The sequence below is a fragment of the Lycium ferocissimum genome, chromosome 4 (assembly GCF_029784015.1).
Source record: "Lycium ferocissimum isolate CSIRO_LF1 chromosome 4, AGI_CSIRO_Lferr_CH_V1, whole genome shotgun sequence".
Taxonomy (NCBI): Eukaryota; Viridiplantae; Streptophyta; class Magnoliopsida; order Solanales; family Solanaceae; genus Lycium; species Lycium ferocissimum.
The window spans coordinates 72,820,214-72,834,733 of NC_081345.1; the positions used below are offsets into that span (position 1 = coordinate 72,820,214).

General features: G+C 37.7%; 1 protein-coding gene across 1 annotated transcript; it reads right to left on the reverse strand.

Annotated features, from left to right (window-relative positions):
• Window positions 1–12,406: 12,406 nt before the first annotated feature.
• LOC132053640 (1-Cys peroxiredoxin) lies at window positions 12,407–14,294 on the reverse strand. The gene is made up of 4 exons (XM_059445738.1): window positions 14,118–14,294; window positions 13,790–13,938; window positions 13,515–13,661; window positions 12,407–12,900 (listed from the first exon to the last, which is right to left on the reverse strand). The coding sequence occupies exons 1-4, from the start codon at window positions 14,233–14,235 to the stop codon at window positions 12,655–12,657; spliced, it is 660 nt and encodes a 219-aa protein (XP_059301721.1). The 5' UTR covers window positions 14,236–14,294; the 3' UTR covers window positions 12,407–12,654.
• Between the last annotated feature and the right edge of the window lie 226 nt (window positions 14,295–14,520).

Sequence of the window (14,520 nt, forward strand, 5' to 3'; positions counted from 1 at the left end):
CTATGCTATGCTTATACGTTTTAATTTTCCTGGAGAACCTTTAGTGTGGAAAGGCATGACTCCTGTGACTCAAGGAAAAATAATATCTTATGTAAAGGCACGCCGAATGATTAATCATGGGTGTTTGGGTTTTATTGCTACCATTCATGATACTCGAGCGGAGAATGTTACTATTGATAGTGTTCCGGTTGTTCACAAATTTGCGGATGTGTTTCCCGAAGACTTACCCGGCCTACCCTTGATGAGGGAAATCGAGTTTAGCATTGATTTAGTTCCAGGGACTCAACCTATCTCTATTCCTCCATATCGTATGGCTCCCCGCCGAGCCGAGAGAATTGAAGGTTCAACTCCAAGAGCTTCTTGATAAGGGGCTCATTAGGCCTAGTGTATCGCCTTGGGGTGCACCTGTGTTATTTGTGAAGAAGAAAGATGGCACGATGAGAATGTGCATTGACTACGTAACTGAACAAGGCGACTATCAAGAATAAGTATCCATTGCCTCGTATTGATGATTTGTTTGATCAGCTGCAGGGTGCTACTCATTTTTCCAAAATCGACTTGAGATCAGGTTATCATCAGCTGAGAATCAAGACTGAGGACATCTCCAAGACAGCTTTTCGGACAAGATATGAGCATTTCGAATTTTTGGTGATGTCACTCGGGCTGACTAATGCCCCCGCAGCATTTATGGACCTTATGAACAGGGTATTCAAGCCATACTTAGACCATTTTGTGATTGTGTTCATTGATGATATTTTGGTCTACTCTCGGAGCGAGGTCGAGCATGGACAACACTTGAGAATTGTGCTACGTACACTTAAGGAACGAAAGCTTTATGCCACATTCTCAAAATGTGAGTTCGTTGAGCACGGTTTCCTTTTAGGACACGTGGTGTCCCGAGATGGGATTCAAGTTGATCCAAAAAAATTAAAGCAATTCGAGATTGGCCTCAACCCACTACTCCCACAAAGATACGCAGTTTCATGGGACTAGCTGGATATTACAGAAGGTTTGTGGGGGTTTCTCGAAGATAGCTGCTCCATTTACATGTTTAACTCAGAAAGGTGTGGTATTCCAGTGGTCAGATGAATGTTCAGAAAGCTTTCAGAAATTAAAGACTGCATTGATTGCGGCTCCGATTTTGACCTTACCTACTGACGAGGGTGGTTTCACCATTTATTGTGATGTATCTCAAGTCGGGTTGGGTTGTGTCTTGATGCAGAATGGTAAAGTGGCAGCTTATGCGTCTCGACAGCTAAAGAAAGATGAGAAAAATTATCCAACTCATGATTTAGAATTGGCCACAGTTGTATTTGCACTCAAGATCTGGCGTCACTATCTTTATGGTGAGCCGTGTGAAATCTATACTGATCACAAGAGTTTGCAATACATATTCAAGCAAAGAGATCTGAATTTGAGACAGCGACGGTGGTTAGAGTTACTCAAAGATTATGATCTTACTATTTTGTATCATCCTGGTAAGGCGAATGTGGTGGCAGACGCCTTGAGTAGAAAGTCTATGGGCGCTTGGCCCGATTTACCGTCGAAGAACGACCTATGGCTAAGGATATTCGGCATTAGCCAACCACGGAGTTCGGATTGATCATACAAAGACAGGGCGGTGTTACTTGCGGCATGGTGGCACAGTCGTCCTTAGTGGGGCAGGTCAAGGCTTGCCAATATGAAGATCCCCGTCTTGCTAGACTGCGAGATCGAGTGCAAAATAGGGGCATTAAGTCATTCTCTATTAATGGCGAAGGCGTGTTACATTGTCATGGTAGACTGTGTATTCCTATGGTGGGTGATGTGAAGCAACTAATCCTTGAAGAGGCTCATAGCTCGCGATACTCCATCCACCCAGGTGCTACGAAGATGTACCAAGACTTGCGTGGATTATATTGGTGGAAAGGTATGAAGGCTGATATTTTGAAACATGTGACAAGTTGCTTAAATTGTCAGCAGGTCAAATATGAACATCAGAAACCTGGCGGAGTAATGCAAAACTTGATTATCCTAGAGTATAAGTGGGAAAGGATTACGATGGATTTCGTAGTTGGTTTGCCGAATACTTTCAAGAAACATGACTCAGTCTGGGTGATTATGGATAGACTCACTAAATCTGCTCATTTTATACTAGTTCGGGTTACTCACACCGCAGAGCAGTTAGCAAATATTTACCTCCGTGAGATAGTACGACTTCATGGTGTGCCTATTTCTATAATATCTGATCGAGGTGCACAATTTATCGCCGAGTTTTGGAAGTCTTTTCGAAGTCGTTGGGTTCACGGTCGAGTTGAGTACGGTTTTCAACCACAACCGATGGACGATTCGAGCGAGTTATTCGATTTTAGAGGACATGCTTAGAGCTTGTGCGATTGATTTTGGTGGTCAATGGGACGATCGCTTGCCTTTGCGAGTTTGCTTATAATAACGCTACCAATCGAGTATACGGATGGCGGCCGTTTGAGGCTCTATATGGTCGCAGGTGTCGTTCACCAGTTGGATGGTTCTAACCGGGCGAAGCACAACTATTAGGTCCAGATTTGGTGCAGCAAGCCTTGGAAAAAGTTGCATTGATACGAGAACGGCTTCGGACAACACAAAGCAGACAAAAATCCTATGCAGATAAGAAAGTACGTGATATGGAGTTCATGAAGGGGGAAAAAGTCTTTCTAAAAGTATCCCCTATAAAAGGAGTTATGAGATTCGGTCGGAAAGGTAAGTTAAGTCCTAGGTACATTGGTCCTTATGAGATTTTGGATCGAATTGCGTTGGTGGCATATAGACTTACTTTACCTCCGAGATTGTCTGCTGTTCATCCTGTATTTTACGTGTCTATGCTAAGACAATATGTTGGTGATGATAGCCATAAGATTCAACCAGAGGATGTGGAGCTCGATGAAAATTTGACTTATGAGGACGGTCCGATATCTATTCTTAATAGGCAAGTGCGACAATTGAGGTCGAAGAAGGTAGCTTCAGTCAAAGTTGTCACGACCCAACTAGAGGGCCATGACGGGCACGCAGAGCTAACATACCGAGCACCTCTAAACATACATCTTATAATCACTTTTGGGTGGAACATAAAGATAACTCATGGGTATCATAATCTGTAAGGATATATATATATATATATATATATATATATATATATATATATATATATATATATATATATGTATATATCACAACATAACAACACCTCTCTAGATAATCTTCAGCAATTATATTCATCATCACCAGCCGACAAGGCTACTAAAATATTATTCAACAATATGGACTAACAAGGTTATGAAACATCTACTGTACACACATGTCTACGAGCCTCTACATAGAATACAAGTAACTATAATGACCAATACCCATATACTGCTACTCCGAAGTAAGTGGAGTGCTCCTGAGCATCTGCTGATAAATCACCTACAGGTCAGATCCATCTGCCTGTCTACCTGCGGGCATGAACGCAGCGTCCACAAGAAAGGACGTTAGTACGAACAGTGTACTGAGTATGTAAGGCATGAACAGTGACATAGTAAGAAATACCGAACATGGTAAATAATATAATGGACGTATAGGGATAAAGTAATATAAAAAAGATCAACCTGTGCCTCTGAATGCCCTTTTAAGGCGAATGTCGTGCATGCTTAGCTTTTTAAGAACCTTTCCATACATATCCATATATAATATCTCGTCCGGCCGTTAAGGCGCGGTAATACATATATATACACATAGCGTCTTACATGGTGTTATCTTACCCGGCCATGTAGGCTCGGTATTATCTTACCCGGCCACGTAGGCTCGGTGTTATCTTACCCGGCCCTTTCGGGACTCGGTGCTATCTTACCCGGCCCTTTCGGGACTCGGTGTTATCTTACCCGGCCCTTTCGGGACTCGGTGCTATCTTACCCGGCCCTTTCGGGACTCGGTGTTATCTTACCCGGCCCTTTCGGGACTTAGTGTTATACCCAACTGATCAGTGGGAGTGCAATGCATACATACATACATACACATAAAAATACATAAATGAAATCAACATCATAATTAACATTATCATTATCACTATATCATTCCTTAGAAGATCAACTATCGTAAGGTGAAGTCGATGATGTCATGGGAGTCTCGAGAATCATGAACTTAGATAGCATTAGAAATAGAATCATCACCGCTATATCTCACCTCGAAAGAACAAGTATTATGAGGTGAGATCAATCTCAAAGAATAGTCTCAAAGATCATGAATAAGCTCAATAATATCGTAAGGATCATGAGATTCATAGGTTTCTAGCATTTGTGGAGGCAAGGATATTATAGATATGGTACAAAGGTTTATAACAAGGAATCATGCCTTTAGAAAGAAAGGGTTTAGCCTTAACATACCTTCTTGGTCGCCTTAACTTTAACTACTCAACGCTTGTCCTCCTAGGCTCGTAAATCTATATTCAAGAAAATTTATACTATTGTTAGACTCACCTTTATACGCTTGTCTTAGTCCTTCAAATAAATCTTTCTAGAATCTGAATTTCTAAAGATCTCCCCTATATTCTTTACCTCCTCCAAATACCAAAACAACTCTCAAACAATACCAATAACATCAACAACCATATCAATACCAATATATTCCATAAAACATCCCACACGATGTTTCTCCAATATTCAAACCAACCATAACAACATCCATAATACCATAATCAAAGAATTATATTCAATTTAGTCTCAAATTAATCCAAAATTTTCTTTCAAACTCACCTCATGGCATCAACTTTAACTCAACTCTTTATGATTTTCTCCTATGATTCTTTCCTTTCCAAGAATTGCTAAACCTTTATATTATCTTAATCATGTAAATAATAGCAAGAACATACCTTATAGTAAAAGAACTGCACTTTATTCACCCTTTCCGAGATCAAGTTCAACACCACCTTAAGATGAAACAAGAACAATTATCTTCTATAAATTTTTCCTTGAGGTTTTGATGTCTCTTGATGATATGGAAATGTTTTGGAAGATTATGGAAGGTTAGGAAGGATTATGGAGAATTATGGAGTGTTATAGAAGATGATGGAATGTTATGGAGAGTTATAGAATGTTGTGGAGAGTTATAGAACTCTCAAGAAGTATGGGAGGTGAGAAAATGATGAAAAATAATGGGTTAGAGGGGTATTTATAAATGTGGTTCGGGTCGGGTACTGTAGCACACATTTCTGCTCTGTCAGCCGAACTTGTAACGTCCATAATTCTTTACTACGATGTCCTATCGGCGAGCAGTTTGTTGAGTTGGAAACTAGACTTCCCGAACTTCACTTTAGACTTTTGTTCCACTTCAAAACTCTTAATATACTAAAGGATATTCTTTCTCCCATTTAGACCAAAATTTCCGTACCAAACCTTGCCCAACTTTCCTTCAAAGCCTCGGAAGCTTAATCTCCTTAGTTCACTTGTTTTCCAATCCTTCTATAACCTGTTACGTGAACTCGAACTCTTATAATTGTAAAAGGATCACCTATGATCTTGCATCTTCTCGACAATAACTCTGATGTCTGCAATTGAATATCTAATATCGAACGAATCTCAACGTACATAAACTATGAGGTGTAACAAAAGTGTTGTGGCGTAATCATCCAACCGAGGAGGCTACTTGGGAGTCTGAGGCGGATATGCGAGATAAATATCCTCATTTATTTGACGCGACAGTTATGATCTAGATCCGTTCGAGGACGAACGTTATTTTAAGTGGTGGAGAATGTAATAACCCAATTTTTTTAAATAAGGGTTTAATTGGTAATTTTAGCTAAAAGGGGATTTAAAAGAAAAAGAAATTCGAAATTAGAATTAAAAAGAAAATTTCAAAAGAAGGAATTTAGTGGGCCAAGCCCAAAAAGGAAAAAAGGAAAAGGAAAAAAAAAGAAGTTAAAGACTTCAAAAGTCTGATGGTTATCAGACGTGAAGGTTTAATTGTGGACAGCTGGAAGGAAATAAAAGAGACCAAGTAACGGAGGGAGAAAAACCAGTGGAAAAAAAAAAAGAAAAGGAGAAAAAGAAAGGAAAAGAGGGGATAAAAATAAGGACTTTCATCCCAAATCATCAAGGTAATGATTCTAATCTTTTATTTAAGTTTATTACATAATTATGGGTGAATCTTTATGGTGAAAATATGGGGATATTTTGAGGAATTGAGAAAGTTTAGCTCTAGGGTTCTTCAATTAAAATCATTGATTTGAAAGGGCAAATAGCGTAGGATTTTAGACTTCTATATATCGTTGGAATCCTCTCGTTAAGGCCTTTCCGAAAACATATGCCTTGTCGGGTTTTGAACACATTGACCAGAGGGCGTTTTTCGTCCTTTAAAATTTGACTTTAACCGTTTAAGCCTCTAAAAATATAGAAGTGGTTTACCTTAAGGGTTTTGACCATTCTAAATCCGTTTTTGTGTAGTTTGAGGCAATCCGGAAACTCAAGAACACAGTTTTAATTTATTGGAAAGTGTGCTTGAATTGTGAATTTGAGGTAAGTGAAACTTTAAGCATTGGGTACTTGCTTTTCAAAACCCGTTTTAAAAATATGTTTTGTCTGCCTGGTCCATGTGTTGGGGCGAGTGTGTGCTTGGCAGAATCGGTGGTCCTTAAGGCCAACCGCATATACTTTATTTTCAAATAACCCAAAACTCTCTTTATAAATTGTTTTGTGATGTGATATAGCTGTGAGCCATGATATTGGGGCATTGTGTATGCTTCCCTTAGTATTGTGTATGCTTCTTGATGATATTGGGGCATTGTGTATGCTTCCCTTAGCATTGTGTATGCTTCCCGACATATTTGGCACATTGTGTATGTTGCCGTGGATTCATGGTGTTGATTAATTCTTTAACTGCCGTTTATGACAGGTCCTTAGTGTAAATTGTGTTGAGATATATAATATACTTGATAAACAGTGGTTTGGGACTTGGTTGCTATTATATAATGATATATTCATGTGCGTAATCTTTTGTGCTTGTTGTGTGTTTGTATTTTCTAGCACTTGTTCCAGGGGTATTTAAAGTGGCGGGTCGAGGATCTTACTGAGTTATATTTATGTATAACTCACTCCTTACCTGCATGTCCATGCAGATACTGTCATTGAGAACGAGGCTGGTAATTGAAGATTTCGTGAGTGGATTCTGTTGCTGAGGTGAGCCACCGCATTGTTCGTGGAGGCAGCCATTTCAGCTTTATCTAGTTTATTTCTAGTTATTTCTTTTATTTTGGGTTTACATGCCCGACACTCAAACTCATGTAACTCTGTTAGATGCTCCATGGTCTTAGCGTGGGATGTAGGCTAGAGATTCTTTTTATCTTAGCGTTGGTTGGTTTTCATAAATCGATTATGGATTACGTTGGCGACTATTTCGCATTTTTATCATTAATAACGTTGGTGGACCTGCACTTATTTTATTTTAGTGCTTTTGTAAATGATTAAGAGTATGATATATGGTTCGCCGGGCGGGTGGTGTTTGCTGGGTGCCAATCACGTCTAGCGGGTATTTTGGGACGTGACATTACTCAACTTTGCCTAATTAGCTTCAATTGTCATTTTAACCCTAAATATAATTTCTGGTACCTATTTAATAACGTGGCAAACTATAAATATTTAGAAAAAATATTTTAAAAAATTAAAATTATTATGTAAATTCATTTAGGATCTTATTCATCATAATTAGTTCATATAACACTAAATTTTAAAATGTTATTCATCCTTAATACATAAAAATAATGAACATACATGTCTATGAAGGTTCTTTATGATAATTCCAAATACTGTTATATGATCCACTCTTTCTTGCAATGGATACCACTGTGACTTATTTAGTTACCATTAAATGTATTTTGGGTAAATTCGATTAATTAAACAACTAATGCATGTATCCGTTAATAAAAGCCTCTTTCTTCCAAAAAAGTGCATCAATATTGTTGAGTTAGAAGCTTTAACGATAACTCAACTTTGGATATCGGCAACCAAAGTCGTATGGAGCCGATGGGGTCAAGGAGGTTCATCCGAACCCTCTTTGACAAAAAATTACACTGTATATAAAAGGTGAAAATTATCTTTTGTGTATATACAGTAGATGTTGAACCCCCTCGGGTTCTTCGTTTGTCTACTTCTTTATATTTTTGAATCCCCTTATTTAAAATTCTGACTCCGCCACTAACCATAGTCACTCAACTTTGATTTGTCTTTCAAAAGTCACTCAACTTTGAGTTAGAGCTTAGATCGTTACTCAACTTTGTTTTGCCTTCCAGAAGTCACTCAACTTTGCCCAATTAGCTTCAATTGCCATTTTAACCCTAATATAATTTCTGGTAACTATTTAATGACGTGGCAAACTATAAATATTTAGAAAAAATATTTTAAAAAATTAAAATTAATATGTAAATTCATTTAGTATCTTATTCATCATAATTAGTTCATGTCACGACCCAACCCCGTAGGCCGTGACTAGTGCCCGAGCTGGGCACCCAAACACATTCATTAATCCGAATCACATACAGATGGCTTATGCGTATACAAATATCAGACACTGTCTCAAATTATCTCAAACTGTCTCAAACACAAACATATATATATCAGAAGCCGGCAAGGCTATCAAATGGCGCATCGGCCCAAAACATATACAAATGCAAGCCGACAAGGTCACACAAACAACGGGATCGCCGTAACATATAACATACGAACACACCTCGCATGCGTAATAGGCACAACCCACACGTACGTCTACGTACCTCTGCAAACGTACCAACGGAATCATATGACGGGACGGGGCCCCGCCGTACCCCTGAAAAAACAAATACATATGCAAATAACGAATATATACCAAAATGTGGCTCCGGAATAAAGGAGCACTCCAAACAAGAGAATAGGTGTCCTAAACGGCGGATCACCGAATCGTACGTCCGTACTCGCGGCATGAAACGCAAATTCCGAAGAGAGGGGGTCGACGGAATATGTACTGAGTATGCAAAGCAGAAGATATAGTAAACAAATCTGGGTCATAATCGAAACAGAAGTACAGAAAGTAAGTACATACCCAGATACCAAAATGTTTATTTTCAAAATACAAATTATGCATAGGGCTCAGAAGATATGGTCGCCCGCCCGTCATTGGCGCCATAACACAAAAGATAACACCAGAAAGTTTCAAATCTCCATATCCCCCGTCACACATCATAACACATCATAACACCATAACATAGCATAACACCAAATATAAGCGGAACCCGGCCCTCTAGCGAGGGGCTCGGTGAACCATAACACAGCATAACACCGGAGTGTAACATAGTGCACACGACAACATAACCTGACCGGGACTCGGCGAAAGATACAACAGAATGCACGAGCAGAGTCGTGAGTAACCATGTGTATAAAATCATTATCATAGATTCAAAAGATAAGTAAAATGACCATACTTGGAAATCGGGATAATAGTCATACCAAATTCTTTCAAAAGTCATCAGAGTTACATAAAGGAGAGTCGCGGGACCCGCGGACGGGTGTCGACCCGAGCCGGGCCCGCCTATGGAAAAAATACTCATCATACGCCATAAAATCTCCTACGAACATATCGAAGCAATCCGAGCCTTTCTGTGAAAGTTACGGTCGTTCGTAGTTACGGGACTCTTTAAATACAAAACTTTTTGTGCAACATTTGGAAATCAATTATTCCAAAGACATAAGGGCCAATATTTCATCACATCAAGCATACGAAGACCAAGAAACAAATAAGAATCATAGACATGCTCGGATTAAGTAGAATAGAATTTTCTCGAGGCTCGTGTCATAGCCTACTTATAACTAAGGCATGCCAAAAGAAGGAAGGGTTGAGCTTTACATACCTCGTCTGCTCTCAAAGCTAATCCAACTCAAGCTAATCCCAACCTACGCCCGGGCTCCCTAAGGTCTACACAACGTCAACGGATATCAAATATTAGCTACGTACGTTTAGGCATTTAATTCCAAACTAGCACTTAATTCTACGTAAATTTGGGCAGCATTTCCCCTGTAAATAGACCAACCCCGAGAATTTAGCTCGGCCAAATCAACAACAACAACACCAATAACCAAACTAGCAATATCACTAATCAATTCAAGACGCATTCTAACATTAAATACTCTTTCTACATAATCCAACAACATTCATTATATCCAATTCAACCCGCTTACATTCAAGCCAATATCAACGCTCATACATTCAAATACAAGTCCGAACCCATACCAACAACATTCAAGAACATTTTAAACAATTCACACAATATTTCCAACAATCCAAAGAAATGCTCCAATTTACCCGAAAGCAGTCCCAAACCCGAGAACAACATCCATAACACATTCCTAACTTCCGAATCATGATTTGCACCAACAATCCGCACTCTAACAATGTCATTCTCATAAATATAGAAATTACATCAAAAGCTCATTAACCTCCAAATCAGTCCGCAACACTTACAATATCAATTTGAGTCATTAAACTCTTGTCGCCAACATAGAATTCATAACGACAACAACTAAAACACTAAGTAACATTAATACATTCTTTGTCACATAATATGACCCATATTCGGCCAACACATCACACACATACATATTGATGATTCTCATCCATCTCTTCACATTACAACAACCAAACATGATAACTAAAGTTAATTCACCACTTCAACACAACACACGCATCCACACGGCTATATACCAAACACACGGCCCCAACTCCAACATGCCATATTTCATGAATTTCATCCATTTTCATCTACTACAACATGCACACATCATTCATAACACATAAAACAAGATTAAATCTTACCTTTTCGTCTTATCTTCACAACTAGGCTAGGGTTTGCGATTGACAAAACGGATGGTTTGTTCGCTCCAACAACACTTCCACGTTAACTAGGGACCTCCAATTAGTGGATTTGTTTGAAGGAAATATTTTTGTGATGGCTCAATTTGGTCTTCAATTTTTTTGGTCTTGGCCGAATGGCCCTTTGTTGTTCATCCAAGTTCTCTTTTTTTTTTTTTTTCTAAGTGTGGAATGAGAAAGATGACTTAGAAGTCATCTTTTGTGCTTTCATATAAGAGTTATACATGTGCCCCATGGCCCACACATGTGTTGGACCAATTAAAATTGGCCACAAAATGTGTGTGGACCATCCCAAAGCCACACGGCCAAATGGCCAAGAATGCATGATTTCCAACTTCCAATTATTTCACTTTTGGTCCCAAATTTTCCTAAATGTTCTATGCCAACAAATTCATGAACAACTTATGTCTTAAAACAAAATCGAAGGTCAAAAGTCTCGACTTCGTATCCCGGAATGGCCTTGTCCCTAACTTATCATAGTTAAACCGGATTGCCCCGTTGTACCAAATAGGGGATATAACAGTTCATATAACACTAAATTTTAAAATATTATTTAATCCTTAATACATAAAAATATAATGAATTTATACCTGAGACATCTCGTATATTCTAAAAATTCATTCTATTAAGGATGAATAATATTTTAAAATTTAGTTTTATATGCACTAGTTATGACGAATTATATCAAAAGAAATTTACATATTAATTTTAACTTTTAAGAGAATTACATATTAAAGAAATTTACATATTAATTTTAACTTTTAAGAGAATTACATATTATTCTAAAAATTTATAGTTCTCACGTCATTAAATATGTATCGAAAATTATATTAAAATTATATTTAGGATTAAGATGACCATTGAAACTAACTAGTCAAAGTTATGACTTTTGAAAGACAAACAAATAATTTTTTAAAAGACAAAACAAATGATCTTTGAAAAACAAAACAAAGTTAAGTGACTATGATGGTCAATTACCCAAAGTTGATTAATGCCTAATTACCCAAAATTGAGTGATCAAGCTTCTATCTAGTAGCTCCAATATTGTTAGGTTGAACGACACAATAACGTCAGTCCTAATGTTTACCACAGTGTAGCATCAATTAGAAGAGAAGTTTAATATTGTATTTGTTATTTAAACTTACCTAATCTGTTCAATGTAAGCGCAAGCATTTGATATATATTACTACTGATTTTTATCGTACCTACTGGTTTCCGTTTAATGAGTACATTCCCCCTTAAATACTAATGCGCACCAAAGGCACCAGACCCATCCAACAATAACCAAGTAATTTATTGAAGTACAAATACAAATTAATTAACCATAATTAAATATTAAAAATATATGTACAAATTAAACAAATGTATGTTAATACATTTTTGTTATTCCATCTGAAATAACAATTAATTATTAATAAACCGACCTTTATGAAGCAACAAATTAAAGTAATACTCCTCTGCAGATTTTTTATTGAATAGAACTTAAACCTGTGAAAATGAACTTCAAAAGACTTGTTATCGCTGATGCGCCAAAAACAAGATAAGAAGGAACAAGTTCTATACCAAAGAAAACAGTAATCTATTACAAGCATATCAAGTCGACACAAACCAGCACCGAAGTCCAGCAATAATATCTACTAGATATAGATTACTTATCTATAGAAGGTCTCAAAATCAAAGTGCAGGATCCAAATTGTACCAAAATGTAACCACTACTTTCTTTACATACTAAGTGATAAATTAAAAAGTGCCTTGTAGTAATATATCATTCCTTTAGACGTTGGTGAAGCGCAAGTAATCCTTGCCAGATGGAAGATTGGCAGTGTCGTATCCTTGTGGAAACATCTCCTTGGCTTGTTCATTAGACACACTGGGTGATATGACCACCGGGTCACCCGGTTTCCAGTTAACTGGGGTTGCAACTTTGTGCTTTGCTGCTTTCTGAAGTGAGTCCACTACCCTTAACACTTCGTCCATGTTTCTTCCTGTGCTTGCTGGATACAGGAAGCTCAGCTTTATCTAAAACATACACACATTTGCTAATTAAAACCCCCACATACGAGAAGAAACCATCTAATTTGTTGTTGCACCTAAAGAAAACCATTTTTTCTATTTCAAAACTAAAATAGGCCTATACCATACTTACAAATTGTGCTGCTATTTACTCTTAAATGTCCCAATTCGTGTGTCCAAATTTATGTGGGGCACTTTTTGCTTGCTTCCCAAGAGTTGATTATACTAATGTTTGAAGTTTAAATTGAATTAGATCTACTTAATGTTTTAAAACAAAAATTCGGATACTCAGAATATAACAGGCAGTACAAGTTTGTAATGCAATTTTTCTCATATCAATAAAATTAAAGAAAATATTATAAAATGTGGGATCAAAGTTCACATAATTCCAAAAAACTAAAAGTACAGGGATAAATTAAGACGGGGAGTAATATGTGCCAAAAGTCTTTCTTCCTTTTAACTCTGGGACCGGTTAAAAACCGGTGGAGAGCAAGAATATATTTCCGTAGCAAATTAAATTTCCAGACAGCTCGGAATCTACCAAAGAAAAGAGTTAAAGATTGATGGTTGAGGAAGAATATAAGAAATATGAAACAAAATGTTGAGGGTGGTGTATTAACCTTCTTGTCAGGGCCTACGATGTGAAGAGCACGAGAAGGGACTTTCTGTCCAGTGGAGTCGGTCTCATCTGGATCCACCATATTCAGTTGCTTAATCAATTCTCTCTTTGGATCAGCAATGATTGGGTATGTGACCTTGTGCCCCTTCTGCCAATTATTAAACAAAATGGTAATCAGACGATATTTATTAACCAAAATAAAACAAGAAAACGCTACTAGTAGTAACGGAATTTTCAAGGAAAATAAAACACCGAGAATTGATGTTAATTGTGTACGTTGTAAGCTTCAATATCCTTGATCCACTCTTTGTGCGACTGAACATCATCACAAGAAAACCCAAGAAGCCTGACTCCTCTTTCAGCAAACTTGCTAGCATAAGCCGCCATCATACCAAGCTCCGTAGTGCAAACTGGAGTGAAATCACCTGCACCCATACACTAAATTAACCATCTTCGAGTGCAAATTAAAAGAGGAATCAAAAAAATACTAGCATAGTGGTATCGATCCGTATATATCTCCTTACATTTAAAGGATAACCTTTTCTTATATAAAATAATGGAGAGAAAAAATAGAAATATAAGGCTGCAGTGTGAATAGACGTACCAGGGTGAGAGAAGAGAATGGTGTAGCTATCACCGACATAGTCATGGAGTTTCATCTTCCCATGAGTCGTTTCTACTTCCAGATTAGGAAGATCATCTCCAATGGTGAGCCCTGGCATTTTTTTTCTTGAAGAACTTTTTTCCGTTGTTGTATTTTCAGTTGGATGCTTTGTGGAAAAATTTGGGAAAGAAGGGGGGAAGTGATTAAAAGGTTGTTGAAACGTTGTTGCATGAAGAGAACGTGGCATGTGTCGTGGCTTCTGCACTTTGCCACTTCATGCTGCTGCTTCCACGTACTTCCTGCACTAATATTTAGTTTCTAGTTTCCTTCATTGACCCGTTTTGTCTATTCTTACGTAGAATATTAGAATTGCACCAATTCAACTTATTACAGTTTCATATCT